The following is a 15812-nucleotide window of genomic DNA, read 5'->3' as shown; positions in this document are numbered from 1 at the left end:
AGAACACAAACACAGCTGAACACCAGTTAGGATAGAACACACAGCTGAACACCAGTTAGGATAGAACACAACCAACACAGCTGAACACCAGTTAGGATAGAACACAACCAACACAGCTGAACACCAGTTAGGATAAAGCACAGCCAACACAGCTGAACACCAGTTAGTATAGAACACAACCAACACAGCTGAACACCAGTTAGGATAGAACACAACCAACACAGCTGAACACCAGTTAGGATAGAACACAACCAACACAGCTGAACACCAGTTAGGATAAAGCACAGCCAACACAGCTGAACACCAGTTAGGATAGAACACAACCAACACAGCTGAACACCAGTTAGGATAGAACACAACCAACACAGCTGAACACCAGTTACAGCTGAACACCAGTTAGGATAGAACACAACCAACACAGCTGAACACCAGTTAGGATAGAACACAACCAACACAGCTGAACACCAGTTAGGATAGAACACAACCAACACAGCTGAACACCAGTTAGGATAGAACACAACCAACACAGCTGAACACCAGTTAGGATAGACCACAACCAACACAGCTGAACACCAGTTAGGATAAATAACAGCCAACACAGCTGAACACCAGTTAGTATAGAACACAACCAACACAGCTGAACACCAGTTAGGATAAAGCACAGCCAACACAGCTGAACACCAGTTAGGATAGAACACAACCAACACAGCTGAACACCAGTTAGGATAAAGCACAGCCAACACAGCTGAACACCAGTTAGGATAGAACACAACCAACACAGCTGAACACCAGTTAGGATAGAACACAACCAACACAGCTGAACACCAGTTAGGATAGAACACAACCAACACAGCTGAACACCAGTTAGGATAAAGCACAGCCAACACAGCTGAACACCAGTTAGGATAGAACACAACCAACACAGCTGAACACCAGTTAGGATAGAACACAACCAACACAGCTGAACACCAGTTAGGATAGAACACAACCAACACAGCTGAACACCAGTTAGGATAAAGTTAGGATACAGCCAACACAGCTGAACACCAGTTAGGATAGAACACAACCAACACAGCTGAACACCAGTTAGGATAGAACACAACCAACACAGCTGAACACCAGTTAGGATAGAACACAACCAACACAGCTGAACACCAGTTAGGATAAAGCACAGCCAACACAGCTGAACACCAGTTAGGATAGAACACAACCAACACAGCTGAACACCAGTTAGGATAGAACACAACCAACACAGCTGAACACCAGTTAGGATAGAACACAACCAACACAGCTGAACACCAGTTAGGATAGAACACAACCAACACAGCTGAACACCAGTTAGGATAAAGCACAGCCAACACAGCTGAACACCAGTTAGGATAGAACACAACCAACACAGCTGAACACCAGTTAGGATAAAGCACAGCCAACACAGCTGAACACCAGTTAGGATAAAGCACAGCCAACACAGCTGAACACCAGTTAGGATAAAGCACAGCCAACACAGCTGAACACCAGTTAGGATAAAGCACAGCCAACACAGCTGAACACCAGTTAGGATAAAGCACAGCCAACACAGCTGAACACCAGTTAGGATAAAGCACAACCAACACAGCTGAACACCAGTTAGGATAGAACACAACCAACACAGCTGAACACCAGTTAGGATAGAACACAACCAACACAGCTGAACACCAGTTAGGATAGAACACAACCAACACAGCTGAACACCAGTTAGGATAGAACACAACCAACACAGCTGAACACCAGTTAGGATAGACCACAACCAACACAGCTGAACACCAGTTAGGATAGAAAACAACCAACACAGCTGAACACCAGTTAGGATAGAACACAACCAACACAGCTGAACACCAGTTAGGACAGAACACAACCAACACAGCTGAACACCAGTTAGGATAGAACACAACCAACACAGCTGAACACCAGTTAGGATAGACCACAACCAACAGAGCTGAACACCAGTTAGGATAGAACACAACCAACACAGCTGAACACCAGTTAGGATAGAACACAACCAACACAGCTGAACACCAGTTAGGATAGAACACAACCAACACAGCTGAACACCAGTTAGGATAAACACAACCAACACAGCTGAACACCAGTTAGGATAGAACACAACCAACACAGCTGAACACCAGTTAGTATAGAACACAACCAACACAGCTGAACACCAGTTAGGATAGACCACAACCAACACAGCTGAACACCAGTTAGGATAGAACACAACCAACACAGCTGAACACCAGTTAGGATAGAACACAACCAACACAGCTGAACACCAGTTAGGATAGAACACAACCAACACAGCTGAACACCAGTTAGGATAGAACACAACCAACACAGCTGAACACCAGTTAGATAGAACACAACCAACACAGCTGAACACCAGTTAGGATAGAACACAACCAACACAGCTGAACACCAGTTAGGATAGAACACAACCAACACAGCTGAACACCAGTTAGGATAGAACACAACCAACACAGCTGAACACCAGTTAGGATAAAGCACAACCAACACAGCTGAACACCAGTTAGGATAGAACACAACCAACACAGCTGAACACCAGTTAGGATAAATGAACACCAGTTAGGATAAATAACAGCTGAACACCAGTTAGTATAGAACACAACCAACACAGCTGAACACCAGTTAGGATAGAACACAACCAACACAGCTGAACACCAGTTAGGATAGAACACAACCAACACAGCTGAACACCAGTTAGGATAGAACACAACCAACACAGCTGAACACCAGTTAGGATAGAACACAACCAACACAGCTGAACACCAGTTAGGATAGAACACAACCAACACAGCTGAACACCAGTTAGGATAAATAACAGCCAACACAGCTGAACACCAGTTAGTATAGAACACAACCAACACAGCTGAACACCAGTTAGGATAGAACACAACCAACACAGCTGAACACCAGTTAGGATAGAACACAACCAACACAGCTGAACACCAGTTAGGATAAAGCACAACCAACACAGCTGAACACCAGTTAGGATAGAACACAACCAACACAGCTGAACACCAGTTAGGATAGAACACAACCAACACAGCTGAACACCAGTTAGGATAGAACACAACCAACACAGCTGAACACCAGTTAGGATAAAGCACAACCAACACAGCTGAACACCAGTTAGGATAAAGCACAACCAACACAGCTGAACACCAGTTAGGATAGAACACAACCAACACAGCTGAACACCAGTTAGGATAAAGCACAGCCAACACAGCTGAACACCAGTTAGGATAAAGCACAGCCAACACAGCTGAACACCAGTTAGGATAAAGCACAGCCAACACAGCTGAACACCAGTTAGGATAGAACACAACCAACACAGCTGAACACCAGTTAGGATAAAGCACAGCCAACACAGCTGAACACCAGTTAGGATAGAACACAACCAACACAGCTGAACACCAGTTAGGATAGAACACAACCAACACAGCTGAACACCAGTTAGGATAGAACACAACCAACACAGCTGAACACCAGTTAGGATAAAGCACAGCCAACACAGCTGAACACCAGTTAGGATCGAACACAACCAACACAGCTGAACACCAGTTAGGATAGAACACAACCAACACAGCTGAACACCAGTTAGGATAGAACACAACCAACACAGCTGAACACCAGTTAGGATAAAGCACAGCCAACACAGCTGAACACCAGTTAGTATAGAAGACAACCAACACAGCTGAACACCAGTTAGGATAGAACACAACCAACACAGCTGAACACCAGTTAGGATAGAACACAACCAACACAGCTGAACACCAGTTAGGATAAAGCACAGCCAACACAGCTGAACACCAGTTAGTATAGAACACAACCAACACAGCTGAACACCAGTTAGGATAGAACACAACCAACACAGCTGAACACCAGTTAGTATAGAACACAACCAACACAGCTGAACACCAGTTAGGATAGAACACAACCAACACAGCTGAACACCAGTTAGGATAAAGCACAGCCAACACAGCTGAACACCAGTTAGGATAGAACACAACCAACACAGCTGAACACCAGTTAGGATAAAGCACAGCCAACACAGCTGAACACCAGTTAGGATAAAGCACAGCTGAACACCAGTTAGGATAAAGCACAGCTGAACACCAGTTAGGATAAAGCACAGCCAACACAGCTGAACACCAGTTAGGATAAAGCACAGCCAACACAGCTGAACACCAGTTAGGATAAAGCACAGCCAACACAGCTGAACACCAGTTAGGATAAAGCACAGCCAACACAGCTGAACACCAGTTAGGATAGAACACAACCAACACAGCTGAACACCAGTTAGGATAAAGCACAGCCAACACAGCTGAACACCAGTTAGGATAGAACACAACCAACACAGCTGAACACCAGTTAGGATAAAGCACAGCCAACACAGCTGAACACCAGTTAGGATAAAGCACAGCCAACACAGCTGAACACCAGTTAGGATAAAGCACAACCAACACAGCTGAACACCAGTTAGGATAAAGCACAGCCAACACAGCTGAACACCAGTTAGGATAAAGCACAGCCAACACAGCTGAACACCAGTTAGGATAGAACACAACCAACACAGCTGAACACCAGTTAGGATAAAGCACAGCCAACACAGCTGAACACCAGTTAGGATAAAGCACAGCCAACACAGCTGAACACCAGTTAGGATAAAGCACAGCCAGCCAACACAGCTGAACACCAGTTAGGATAAAGCACAGCCAACACAGCTGAACACCAGTTAGGATAAAGCACAGCCAACACAGCTGAACACCAGTTAGGATAAAGCACAGCCAACACAGCTGAACACCAGTTAGGATAAAGCACAGCCAACACAGCTGAACACCAGTTAGGATAAAGCACAGCCAGCCAACGAAGAGGAAAGAGTAGGTGTCACAGCTGAACACCAGTTAGGATAGAACACAACCAACACAGCTGAACACCAGTTAGGATAAAGCACAGCCAACACAGCTGAACACCAGTTAGGATAGAACACAACCAACACAGCTGAACACCAGTTAGGATAAAGCACAGCCAACACAGCTGAACACCAGTTAGGATAAAGCACAGCCAACACAGCTGAACACCAGTTAGGATAAAGCACAGCCAACACAGCTGAACACCAGTTAGGATAAAGCACAGCCAACACAGCTGAACACCAGTTAGGATAAAGCACAGCCAACACAGCTGAACACCAGTTAGGATAAAGCACAGCCAACACAGCTGAACACCAGTTAGGATAGAACACAACCAACACAGCTGAACACCAGTTAGGATAAAGCACAGCCAACACAGCTGAACACCAGTTAGGATAAAGCACAGCCAACACAGCTGAACACCAGTTAGGATAAAGCACAGCCAACACAGCTGAACACCAGTTAGGATGAAGCACAGCCAACACAGCTGAACACCAGTTAGGATAAAGCACAACCAACACAGCTGAACACCAGTTAGGATAAAGCACAGCCAACACAGCTGAACACCAGTTAGGATAAAGCACAGCCAACACAGCTGAACACCAGTTAGGATAAAGCACAACCAACACAGCTGAACACCAGTTAGGATAAAGCACAGCCAACACAGCTGAACACCAGTTAGGATAAAGCACAGCCAACACAGCTGAACACCAGTTAGGATAAAGCACAGCCAACACAGCTGAACACCAGTTAGGATAGAACACAACCAACACAGCTGAACACCAGTTAGGATAAAGCACAGCCAACACAGCTGAACACCAGTTAGGATAGAACACAACCAACACAGCTGAACACCAGTTAGGATAGAACACAACCAACACAGCTGAACACCAGTTAGTATAGAACACAACCAACACAGCTGAACACCAGTTAGGATAAAGCACAGCCAACACAGCTGAACACCAGTTAGGATAAAGCACAGCCAACACAGCTGAACACCAGTTAGGATAGAACACAACCAACACAGCTGAACACCAGTTAGGATAGAACACAACCAACACAGCTGAACACCAGTTAGGATAAAGCACAGCCAACACAGCTGAACACCAGTTAGGATAAAGCACAGCCAACACAGCTGAACACCAGTTAGGATAAAGCACAGCCAACACAGCTGAACACCAGTTAGGATAGAACACAGCCAACACAGCTGAACACCAGTTAGGATAAAGCACAGCCATACCGTGGGAAGAAACAGTTGAGTTATGAAGTTATCCAGAGCAATATCACTTTGTTTTACTATAGTATGGCTGAAAAGTAAGGTTATGTACTATAAATCACTTTCAACTTTGGGTTTGATTTAGAATGTATGAATGACAGGATAGCTGAACACACATTTTGGTTTAAAGTGAGAGTGGCTCACCACTGCTGTGTGATTCACAACATTACAGTGTAGTTACAGTGTAGTTACAGTGTAGTTACAGTTTACTGCTAAAATAAAGGTGAAGTAAATATAACAAATAGTTGTCATGGGACTGTACAGTAACTCATCATGGCCTAGCATTGAAAGAGGCTGTAGGATTCAATCTCTACTATTCTGATGCCCAACTACAGTATGGTACCTCCTCATCACTGTTAATCATGATGCCCAACTACAGTATAGTACCACCTCATCACTGTTAATCATGACGCCCAACTACAGTATAGTACCACCTCATCACTGTTAATCATGACGCCCAACTACAGTATAGTACCACCTCATCACTGTTAATCATGACGCCCAACTACAGTATAGTACCACCTCCTCACTGTTAACCATGACGTCCAACTACAGTATAGTACCACCTCCTCACTGTTAACCATGACGTCCAACTACAGTATAGTACCACCTCCTCACTGTTAACCATGACGCCCAACTACAGTATAGTACCACCTCATCACTGTTAATCATGACGCCCAACTACAGTATAGTACCACCTCATCACTGTTAATCATGACGCCCAACTACAGTATAGTACCACCTCATCACTGTTAATCATGACGCCCAACTACAGTATAGTACCACCTCATCACTGTTAACCATGATGCCCAACTATAGTATAGTACCACCTCATCACTGTTAATCATGACGCCCAACTACAGTATAGTACCACCTCATCACTGTTAATCATGACGCCCAACTACAGTATAGTACCACCTCATCACTGTTAATCATGACGCCCAACTACAGTATAGTACCACCTCATCACTGTTAATCATGACGCCCAACTACAGTATAGTACCACCTCATCACTGTTAATCATGACGCCCAACTACAGTATAGTACCACCTCATCACTGTTAATCATGACGCCCAACTACAGTATAGTACCACCTCATCACTGTTAATCGTGACGCCCAACTACAGTATAGTACCACCTCATCACTGTTAACCATGACGCCCAACTACAGTATAGTACCACCTCATCACTGTTAACCATGATGCCCAACTACAGTATAGTACCACCTCCTCACTGTTAACCATGACGTCCAACTACAGTATAGTACCACCTCATCACTGTTAACCATGACGTCCAACTACAGTATAGTACCACCTCATCCATCACTGTTCTGTACTTAGACTTTGATATTGTACTGTGTGTTATCTTATGACCAGGACGAGGCTATTTAGCTCTGCACTATTCTGTGCCATGTCTGTGGCTGTGTCCCAAATGGCAGCCGATTCCCTATAAACCGCACTACTTTTGACCAGAGCCCTATGGAGAACCATAAGGGAATAGGGTGCACACCTTGATGCCACGCTGTGTGTTAAGGTATGACAGGGACTCTGTCATGTAGCTCAGGGTCAGCCCTGTCTTATGTAGTGCAGGCCAGGACAGATAGGACAGGGTGTCATAGTCCCATTGTTCCAGCCTTGACAGGCCTGACCCTACAGGGTCATAGGCAGTACAGTAAGGTCTAGGCTGTTTGGTTGTAGGATTAACCTCTGTTATGTTTGCTTGTATTCATCCAGCCAGCAGTAAGAGGTTTAGCACCAACCCGACTGTCTCTTTCTCTCACACGTGTGTACAATTTCTCTCTCTCTCTGTCTCTGTCTGTCTCTCTCTCTCTGTTTAAATCTGACTGGTTCACTAATCATGATCTAATCTCCCCTAATACACACACACACACACACACACACACACACACACACACACACACACACACACACACACACACACACACACACACACACACACACACACACACACACACATGCAGCATGGATAGAGAGCGTAAAGTACTAGACCGACATAAAACCCTGCAACTTATCCAGAATGCCGCAGCCCACCTGGTGTTCGACCTTCCTAAATTCTCCCATGGCACCCCGCCCCTCCGTAAGCTCCACTGGCTTTCAGTCGAAGCTCAAGAGGAACTGCCCCTCCCTACCTTCAGACTATGCTCAAATCCTACCCCCCAACCCAAGCACTCTGTTCTGCCACCTCTGGTCGCTTGGCTCTCCCACCCCTAGGGGAGGGGAGCTCCTGCTCAACCCAGTCTTCTATGTCCTGTGACTGTACCCGATTCGCTAACCGCTAGGCTACCTACTGCCATGAAGAGTGGAAACAGAAATGTTCCCTGGGAGGCTAACCGCTACGCTACCTACTGCCATGAAGAGTGGTAACAGAAATGTTCCCTGGGAGGCTAACCGCTAGGCTACCTACTGCCATGAAGAGTGGTAACAGAAATGTTCCCTGGGAGGGAGTTATATACCTGTGACTGTACCAGGAAGTGTTACCACTACACCACTGCTCTGTGTGTATGTATGTGTCTGAGTGTGAACCTGTGTGTGTGTGTGTGTGAGTGTAGCTTACCTCTTTCTACTCCCCCAGATAACAGGCCTGAGTGTCACTGCAGGCGTTGACCAGATGGTGGCGCTACACACTTCCTCCCAGGATGATGTTCTTCTCTACATCCAGAGAGGGGAGCTGTGCCCCGAGCAGGACCGCATCGGGGAGCTGGTGGGAACGCTCATCGACCACTTCACACGGTCAGTGGCCACGGTCATGGGGTGTCGGGTTGGGTAAGACCAAGCTGCACTGGGCTGGCCTGGTTAAGCATTCACCGTAGTCAGTGACGACATGTGTTAGCATGGTCAAACCTCCCTGAACAAGGGTTGAGACTGGGATTGTGTTAGCATGGTCAAACCAGCCTGAACAAGGATTGAGACTGGGATTGTGTTAGCATGGTCAAACCAGCCTGAACAAGGATTGAGACTGGGATTGTGTTAAAATGATCAAACCAGCCTGAACAAGGTTTGAGACTGGGATTGTGTTGAGACTGTGATTGGTTTAGACTACAGCTCTTCCAGGGCTTTTCACACTAGCCAACTGTTTCAAGACAAGTTGTACTGAGCTGGCCTGGTTAGGCATTCACCATAGTTGCTGAAACCTGAAAAGCTGATCAGGACAATGTGTAAAGAAAATACCACAGTCAGCACAGTTTGGTTGGGGTCAGCAGGATAGCGTAAATGGGGTTTCAATGTCAAACTTAATTAAAAACTTCTCTCAGGGACCTCCTAAGTCTAAGGCACTGCATTGCGGCAAGTAACCTAATGGTTAGAGTGTTGGGCCAGTAACCGAAAGGATGCTAGATCGAATCCCAGAGCTGACAAGGTAAAAATCTGTCCTTTGCCCCCGAACAAGGCAGTTAACCCACTGTTCCTAGGCCGTCATTGTAAATAAGAATTTGTTCTTAACTGACTTGTCCAGTTAAATAAAGGTAAAATAGTAATAAAATCAATTGCAGTGCTTGAGGTGTCACTACAGACCCGGGTTTGATCCTAGGCTGTATCACAGCCGGCTGTGACTGGGAGATACATGAGGTGGCGCACGATTGGCCCAGCATCGTCAGGGTTAGGGGAGGGTTTGGCCTGCCGGGATTGTCTTGTCCCATCGTGCTCTAGCGACTCCTTCTGGCAGGCCGGGCGCCTGCAAACTGACCTCGTTCGCCAGGTGTACAGTGTTTCCTCCAACCCATTGGTGCAGCTGGCTTCCAGGTTAAGTGAGCAGTGTGTAAAGAAGCGGCTTGGCAGGGTCGTGTTTCGGAGGACGCATGGCTTTTGACCTTCGCTTCTCCTGAGTCCGTAGGAGAGTTGCAGTGATGGAACGAGACTGTAACTACCAATTGGATATCACGAAATTGGGAGAAAAAAGGGGTAAAAATGTGTGTGTTTATATGTATATATATATATATAAGTTTATATTGATAAGTCTGAATCTGATGTCTGATTCATAATGGCATTTGTCTCTGTCATAGTTTTGAATCAGATTCGTGGCATTAATCACTGCCATATTTAAATGTATAATCATTTGTTGTTGTCAGGCTGATTTTCATGGCCCTCCAGGGTTCAGGTTGTCTTTAGGATCAGCTTTCCCTCTCCCAATCCTGACCTGAACCATTTGAACCAAAACTGACCAAAACTGACCTCAGATCAGCGTCTAGGGGCCTCAGATCAGCGTCTAGGGGCCTCAGATCAGTGTCTAGGGGCAACATCACCCTGCACCCCAACAGGCAGTTTTGAGGCCCAGCCAGCAGTCTCTCCGCTAAGCCTATGGTCTTCCAGCAGTCTCTAACAGCACCCATCCCAAATTGATTGGATTCCTAAATCTTAATCTTCAAATCCAGTCAGGGCCATACTGATTTAAAGGATTGGACCCTTTTTTTTCAATATTCGCCTAAAATTACATACGCAAATCGTACTGCCTGTAGCTCAGGACCTGAAGCAAGGATATGCATATTATTGATACCATTTGAAAGGAAACACTTTGTTGTTTGTGGAAATGTGGATATTAATGCATAAGAATATAACACATTGCATCTGGTAAAAGATAACAGAAGAAAAAAATAAGTATATGTTTTTTTTTTTTTTTCCATCTTTGAAATGCAAGAGAAAGGCCAATATATGACTTAGGAATCTAGGCGCAATTTAGATTTTGGCCACTAGATGACAGTGTACGTGCAAAGTTTGAGACTGATCCAATGAACCATTGCATTTCTGTTCAAAATGTTGTATCAAGACTGCCCAAATGTGCCTAATTGGTGTATTAACACATTTTCAAGTTCATAATAGTGCACTCTCCTCAAACAATAGCATGGTATTCTTTCACTGTAACAGCTAGTGTAAATTGGACAGTGTAGTTAGATTAACAAGAATTTAAGCTTTCTGCCCATATCAGATATGTCTATGTCATGGGAAATGTTCTTGTTACTTAAAATGTCATGCTAATCACATTAGTGTACGTTAGCTCAACTGTCCCGTGGGGGAGGCAACGATCCCGTAGAGGTTAAAAACACCAGAGACCTTACTCCTACTTCTTCTCATTGTAATGTGAAATGTTCGTTTTTAGTGCTAACCTCTGAATCGTCATTTACACTGTCCAAATATCACCTCATGTACTGTAGTTACAAATTCCTCATGTCCCATTAGCCCATGATTATCAGTCATATGTTTTTAACATCACACATCAATGGCAGGTCTGTGTGGAATACAGGATCAGTCTTGTCTGTGCAGCAGCCTGCCACCTCATTAATATACTGGTATCTTCTGCATTTTCTCACAATATAGATAGAGACCCCCTGGGGAGAGGCTTATAGGACCACAGTCAGCTGGTCGGTAGCTGTACCAGGCTGTGTTTTGGAGGATTTTTATGTGTGTGTGTGTGTCTGTGCGTTTGTGTGTGTTTTTTAATGAGAGACACGCTCCTGGTGTTGTCTATGGGTCTGGGTTTGTGTTGGGCAAGGGAGTCGGTCAGTCAGTGACATGCTGGCTCACACCAGCAGCGGTCTGTCTCTTGCTGCTGATCGAAGCAGCGGGCGCCGAAGAGAGAGTTAGAGCGGTGGCCATTGAGAAAGGCTAATCAGTGTGCTGGTCCAACTGCCTGCCTGACCCCTGTGTGCCTTTCTTTCCCACCATCTAAGGGCCATGACCCCTACAAGTTCTCATCAAAAGAGAGAATTGGAGACTTTGAGTCGAGGGCTTGGGGGTTGCCGACTACAGAAGTGTGTGTGTGTGTGTGAGGGGGTGAGTGTGTGTGTGTGTGTGTGTGTGTGTGTGTGTGTGTGTGTGTGTGTGTGTGTGTGTGTGTGTGTGTGTGAGGGTGTGTGTGTGTGAGGGGGTGAGTGTGTGTGAACATGTGCGAGGGGGAGGAGCAGAGCAGCAGATGACAGTACAAACAACTTATTTTTCCACTCCCTCTCCCTCTCTTTTCATCAATCCCTTCTGCCAGGAAGTCAGTCCCAAGACCACTAGAGTCATCCCCCCAGTCAGGCCTCTTCTCACGTGGCTGTGGAGAAAGGTTTGGTCTGAGAGTGAGTCATTGGAGCAATCGTGTTACCAGTCTGCTTCTCTCTGCCCCCAAGACAAACATTGATGCTTATTATGTAGTGTATGTGTGTGTGTGTCTCAGTGAGAGAGTAGAGCTGTTTCAATCTGGGTCAATGTCATCAGTATTAGTGGAAAACCAGGTGAATTCTCTATGTGAAGACAGGCTGTCTGGTTCACTGTCTTCTTCCATTCCTCTTCCATTCCCTCTCTCTTCCTCCTCCATTCCATCCCTCTCTCTCAAATCAATTCAAGGGGCTTTATAAGCATGGGAAACCTATGTTAACATTGCCAAAGCAAGTGAAGTAGATAATATACAAAAGTAAATTGTCTCTCTCTCTCTCTCTCTCTCTCTCTCAAATCAAATTTATTTATATAGCCCTTCGTACATCAGCTGATAACTCAAAGTGCTGTACAGACACCCAGCCTAAAACCCCAAACAGCAAGCAATGTGCAGGTGTAGAAGCACGGTGGCCAAAACCTAGGAAGAAACCTAGAGAGGAACCAGGCTATGTGGGGTGTGGCCCGTCCTCTTCTGGCTGTGCCGGGTGGAGATTATAACAGAACATGGCCAAGATTTTCAAATGTTCATAAATGACCAGCATGGTCAAATAATAATAATCACAGGCAGAACAGTTGAAACTGGAGCAGCAGCACAGCCAGGTGGACTGGGGACAGCAAGGAGTCATTATGTCAGGTAGTCCTGAGGCATGGTCCTAGGGCTCAGGTCCTCCGAGAGAGAGAAAGAAAGAGAGAATTAGAGAGAGCATACTTAAATTCATACAGGACACCGGATAGGACAGGAGAAGTACTCCAGATATAACAAACTGACCCAAGCCCCTCGACATGTAAACTACTGCAGCATAAATACTGGAGGCTGAGACAGGAGGGGTCAGGAGACACTGTGGCCCCATCCAATGATACCCCTGGACAGGGCCAAACAGGAAGGATATAACCCCACCCACTTTGCCAAAGCACAGCCCCCACACCATTAGAGGGATATCTTCAACCACCAACTTACTTACCATCCTGAGACAAGGCCGAGTATAGCCCACAAAGATCTCCGCCACGGCACAACCCAAGGGGGGGCGCCAACCCAGACAGGAAGATCACATCAGTGACTCAAGCCACTCAAGGGGGGGGCGCCAACTGTCTGGGTTGGCGCCCCCCCTTGGGTCCCCAGTACACCTGGCTGTGCTGCTGGGGCCACCCCTCCCAGGGACGGTATGAAAGAGCCCTAGTAAGCCAGTGACTCAGCCCCTGTAATAGGGTTAGAGGCAGAGAATCCCAGTGGAAAGAGGGGAACGGCCAGGCAGAGACAGCAAGGGTGGTTCGTTGCTCCAGAGCCTTTCCGTTCACCTTCCCACTCCTGGGCCAGACTACACTCAATCATATGACCCACTGAAGAGATGAGTCTTCAGTAAAGACTTAAAGGTTGAGACCGAGTTTGTGTCTCTCACATGGGTAGGCAGACCATTCCATAAACATGGAGCTCTATAGGAGAAAGTCCTGCCTCCAGCTGTTTCCTTAGAAATTCTAGGGACAATTAGGAGGCTTGCGTCTTGTGACCGTAGCGTAAGTGTAGGTATGTACAGAGAGATAGGTAGGAGCAATCCCATGTAATGCTTTGTATGTTAGCAGTAAAACCTTGAAATCAGCCCTTGCCTTGACAGGAAGCCAGTGTAGGGAGGCTAGCACTGGAGTAATATGATCACATTTTTTGGTTCTAGTCAGGATTCTAGCAGCCGTATTTAGCACTAACTGAAGTTTATTTAGTGCCTTATCCGGGTAGCCGGAAAGTAGAGCATTGTGACAAAAGCATGGATTAATTTTTCTGCATCATTTTTGGACAGAAAGTTTCAGATTTTTGCAATGTTACGTAGATGGAAAAAAGCTGTCCTTGAAACATTCTTGATATGTTCTTCAAAAGAGAGATCAGGGTCCAGAGTAACGCCGAGGTCCTTCACAGTTTTATTTGAGACGACTGTACAACCATTAAGATTAATTGTCAGATTCAACAGAATCTTTGTTTCTTGGGACCTAGAACAAGCATCTCTGTTTTGTCCGAGTTTAAAAGTAGAACGTTTGCAGCCATCCACTTCCTTATGTCTGAAACACATGCTTCTAGCGAGGGCAATTTTGGGTCTTCACCATGTTTCATTGAAATGTACAGCTGTGTGTCTTCCGCATAGCAGTGAAAGTTAACATTACGTTTTTGAATGACATCCCCAAGAGGTAAAATATATAGTTAAAACAATAGTGGTCCTAAAACAGAACCTTGAGGAACACCGAAATTTACAGTTGATTTGTCAGAGGACAAACCATTCACAGAGACAAACTGATATCCTTCCGACAGATAAGCTCTAAACCAGGCCAGAACTTGTGCGTGTCTCTCACTCTCGGTCTCTCTGTCTCTCTCTATTGTCTCTCTCTTGTCTCTCTCTTGTCTCTCTCTGTCTGTCTGTCTCTCTCTCTCTCTCTCTCTCTGTCTCTCTCTCTCTCTCTGTCTCTCTCTTGTCTCTTGTCTCTCTCTCTCTCTCTCTCTCTCTCTCTCTCTCTCTCTCTTCCCCTCTCTCTGTCTCTCTCTCTCTCTCTCTCTCTCTCTCTCTCTCTCTCTCTCAATTCAATTCAATTCAATTCAATTCAAGGGCTTTATTGGCATGGGTAACGTGTTAACATTGCCAAAGCAAGTAAGGTAGATAATATATAAAGTGAAATAAACAATAAAACAGTTAACAGTAAACATTACACATACAGAAGTTTCAAAACAATAAAGACATTACAAATGTCAAATTATATATATACAGTGTTTTAAAAATGTACAAATGGTTAAAGGACACAAGATAAAATAAATAAGCATAAATATGGGTTGTATTTACAATGGTCTGTGTTCTTCACTGGTTGCCCTTTTCTCGTGGCAACAGGTCACAAATCTTGCTGCTGTGATGGCACACTGTGGAATTTCACCCAGTAGATATGGGAGTTTATCAAAATTGGATTTGTTTTCGAATTCTTTGTGGATCTGTGTAATCTGAGGGAAATATGTCTCTCTAATATGGTCATACATTGGGCAGGAGGTTAGGAAGTGCAGCTCAGTTTCCACCTCATTTTGTGGGCAGTGAGCACATAGCCTGTCTTCTCTTGAGAGCCATGTCTGCCTACGGCGGCCTTTCTCAATAGCAAGGCTATGGTCACTGAGTCTGTACATAGTCAAAGCTTTCCTTAATTGTGGGTCAGTCACAGTGGTCAGGTATTCTGCCGCTGTGTACTCTCTGTGTAGAGCCAAATAGCATTCTCTCTCTTGTCTCTCTCTCTCTGTCTCTCTGTCTCTCTCTTGTCTCTCTCTCTCTTCTCTCTCTCTTGTCTCTCTCTCTCTCTGTCTCTGTCTAACTTGTCTGTCTGTCTGTCTGTCTGTCTGTCTGTCTGTCTGTCTGTCTGTCTGTCTGTCTGTCTGTCTGTCTCTCTCTCTCTCTCTCTCTCTCTTGTCTC

The 15812-nt window shown here is 45.4% G+C and overlaps 1 protein-coding gene across 1 annotated transcript in view; it reads left to right on the top strand.

Moving 5' to 3' along the window:
• The window catches only part of LOC115115174 (unconventional myosin-Ig-like), a 93136-nt gene that overhangs the window by 50039 nt on the left and 27285 nt on the right, over window positions 1-15812 (top strand). Inside the window, 1 exon segment of the mRNA XM_065018031.1 lies at window positions 8833-8990. Coding sequence (XP_064874103.1) covers window positions 8833-8990 — 158 coding nt within the window.

The sequence above is a fragment of the Oncorhynchus nerka genome, linkage group LG4 (genome assembly GCF_034236695.1).
Source record: "Oncorhynchus nerka isolate Pitt River linkage group LG4, Oner_Uvic_2.0, whole genome shotgun sequence".
NCBI classification, from domain to species: domain Eukaryota; kingdom Metazoa; phylum Chordata; class Actinopteri; order Salmoniformes; family Salmonidae; genus Oncorhynchus; species Oncorhynchus nerka.
Note: the sequence above shows the minus strand (reverse complement) of the source record. Positions and strands in the feature narration are given on the sequence as shown.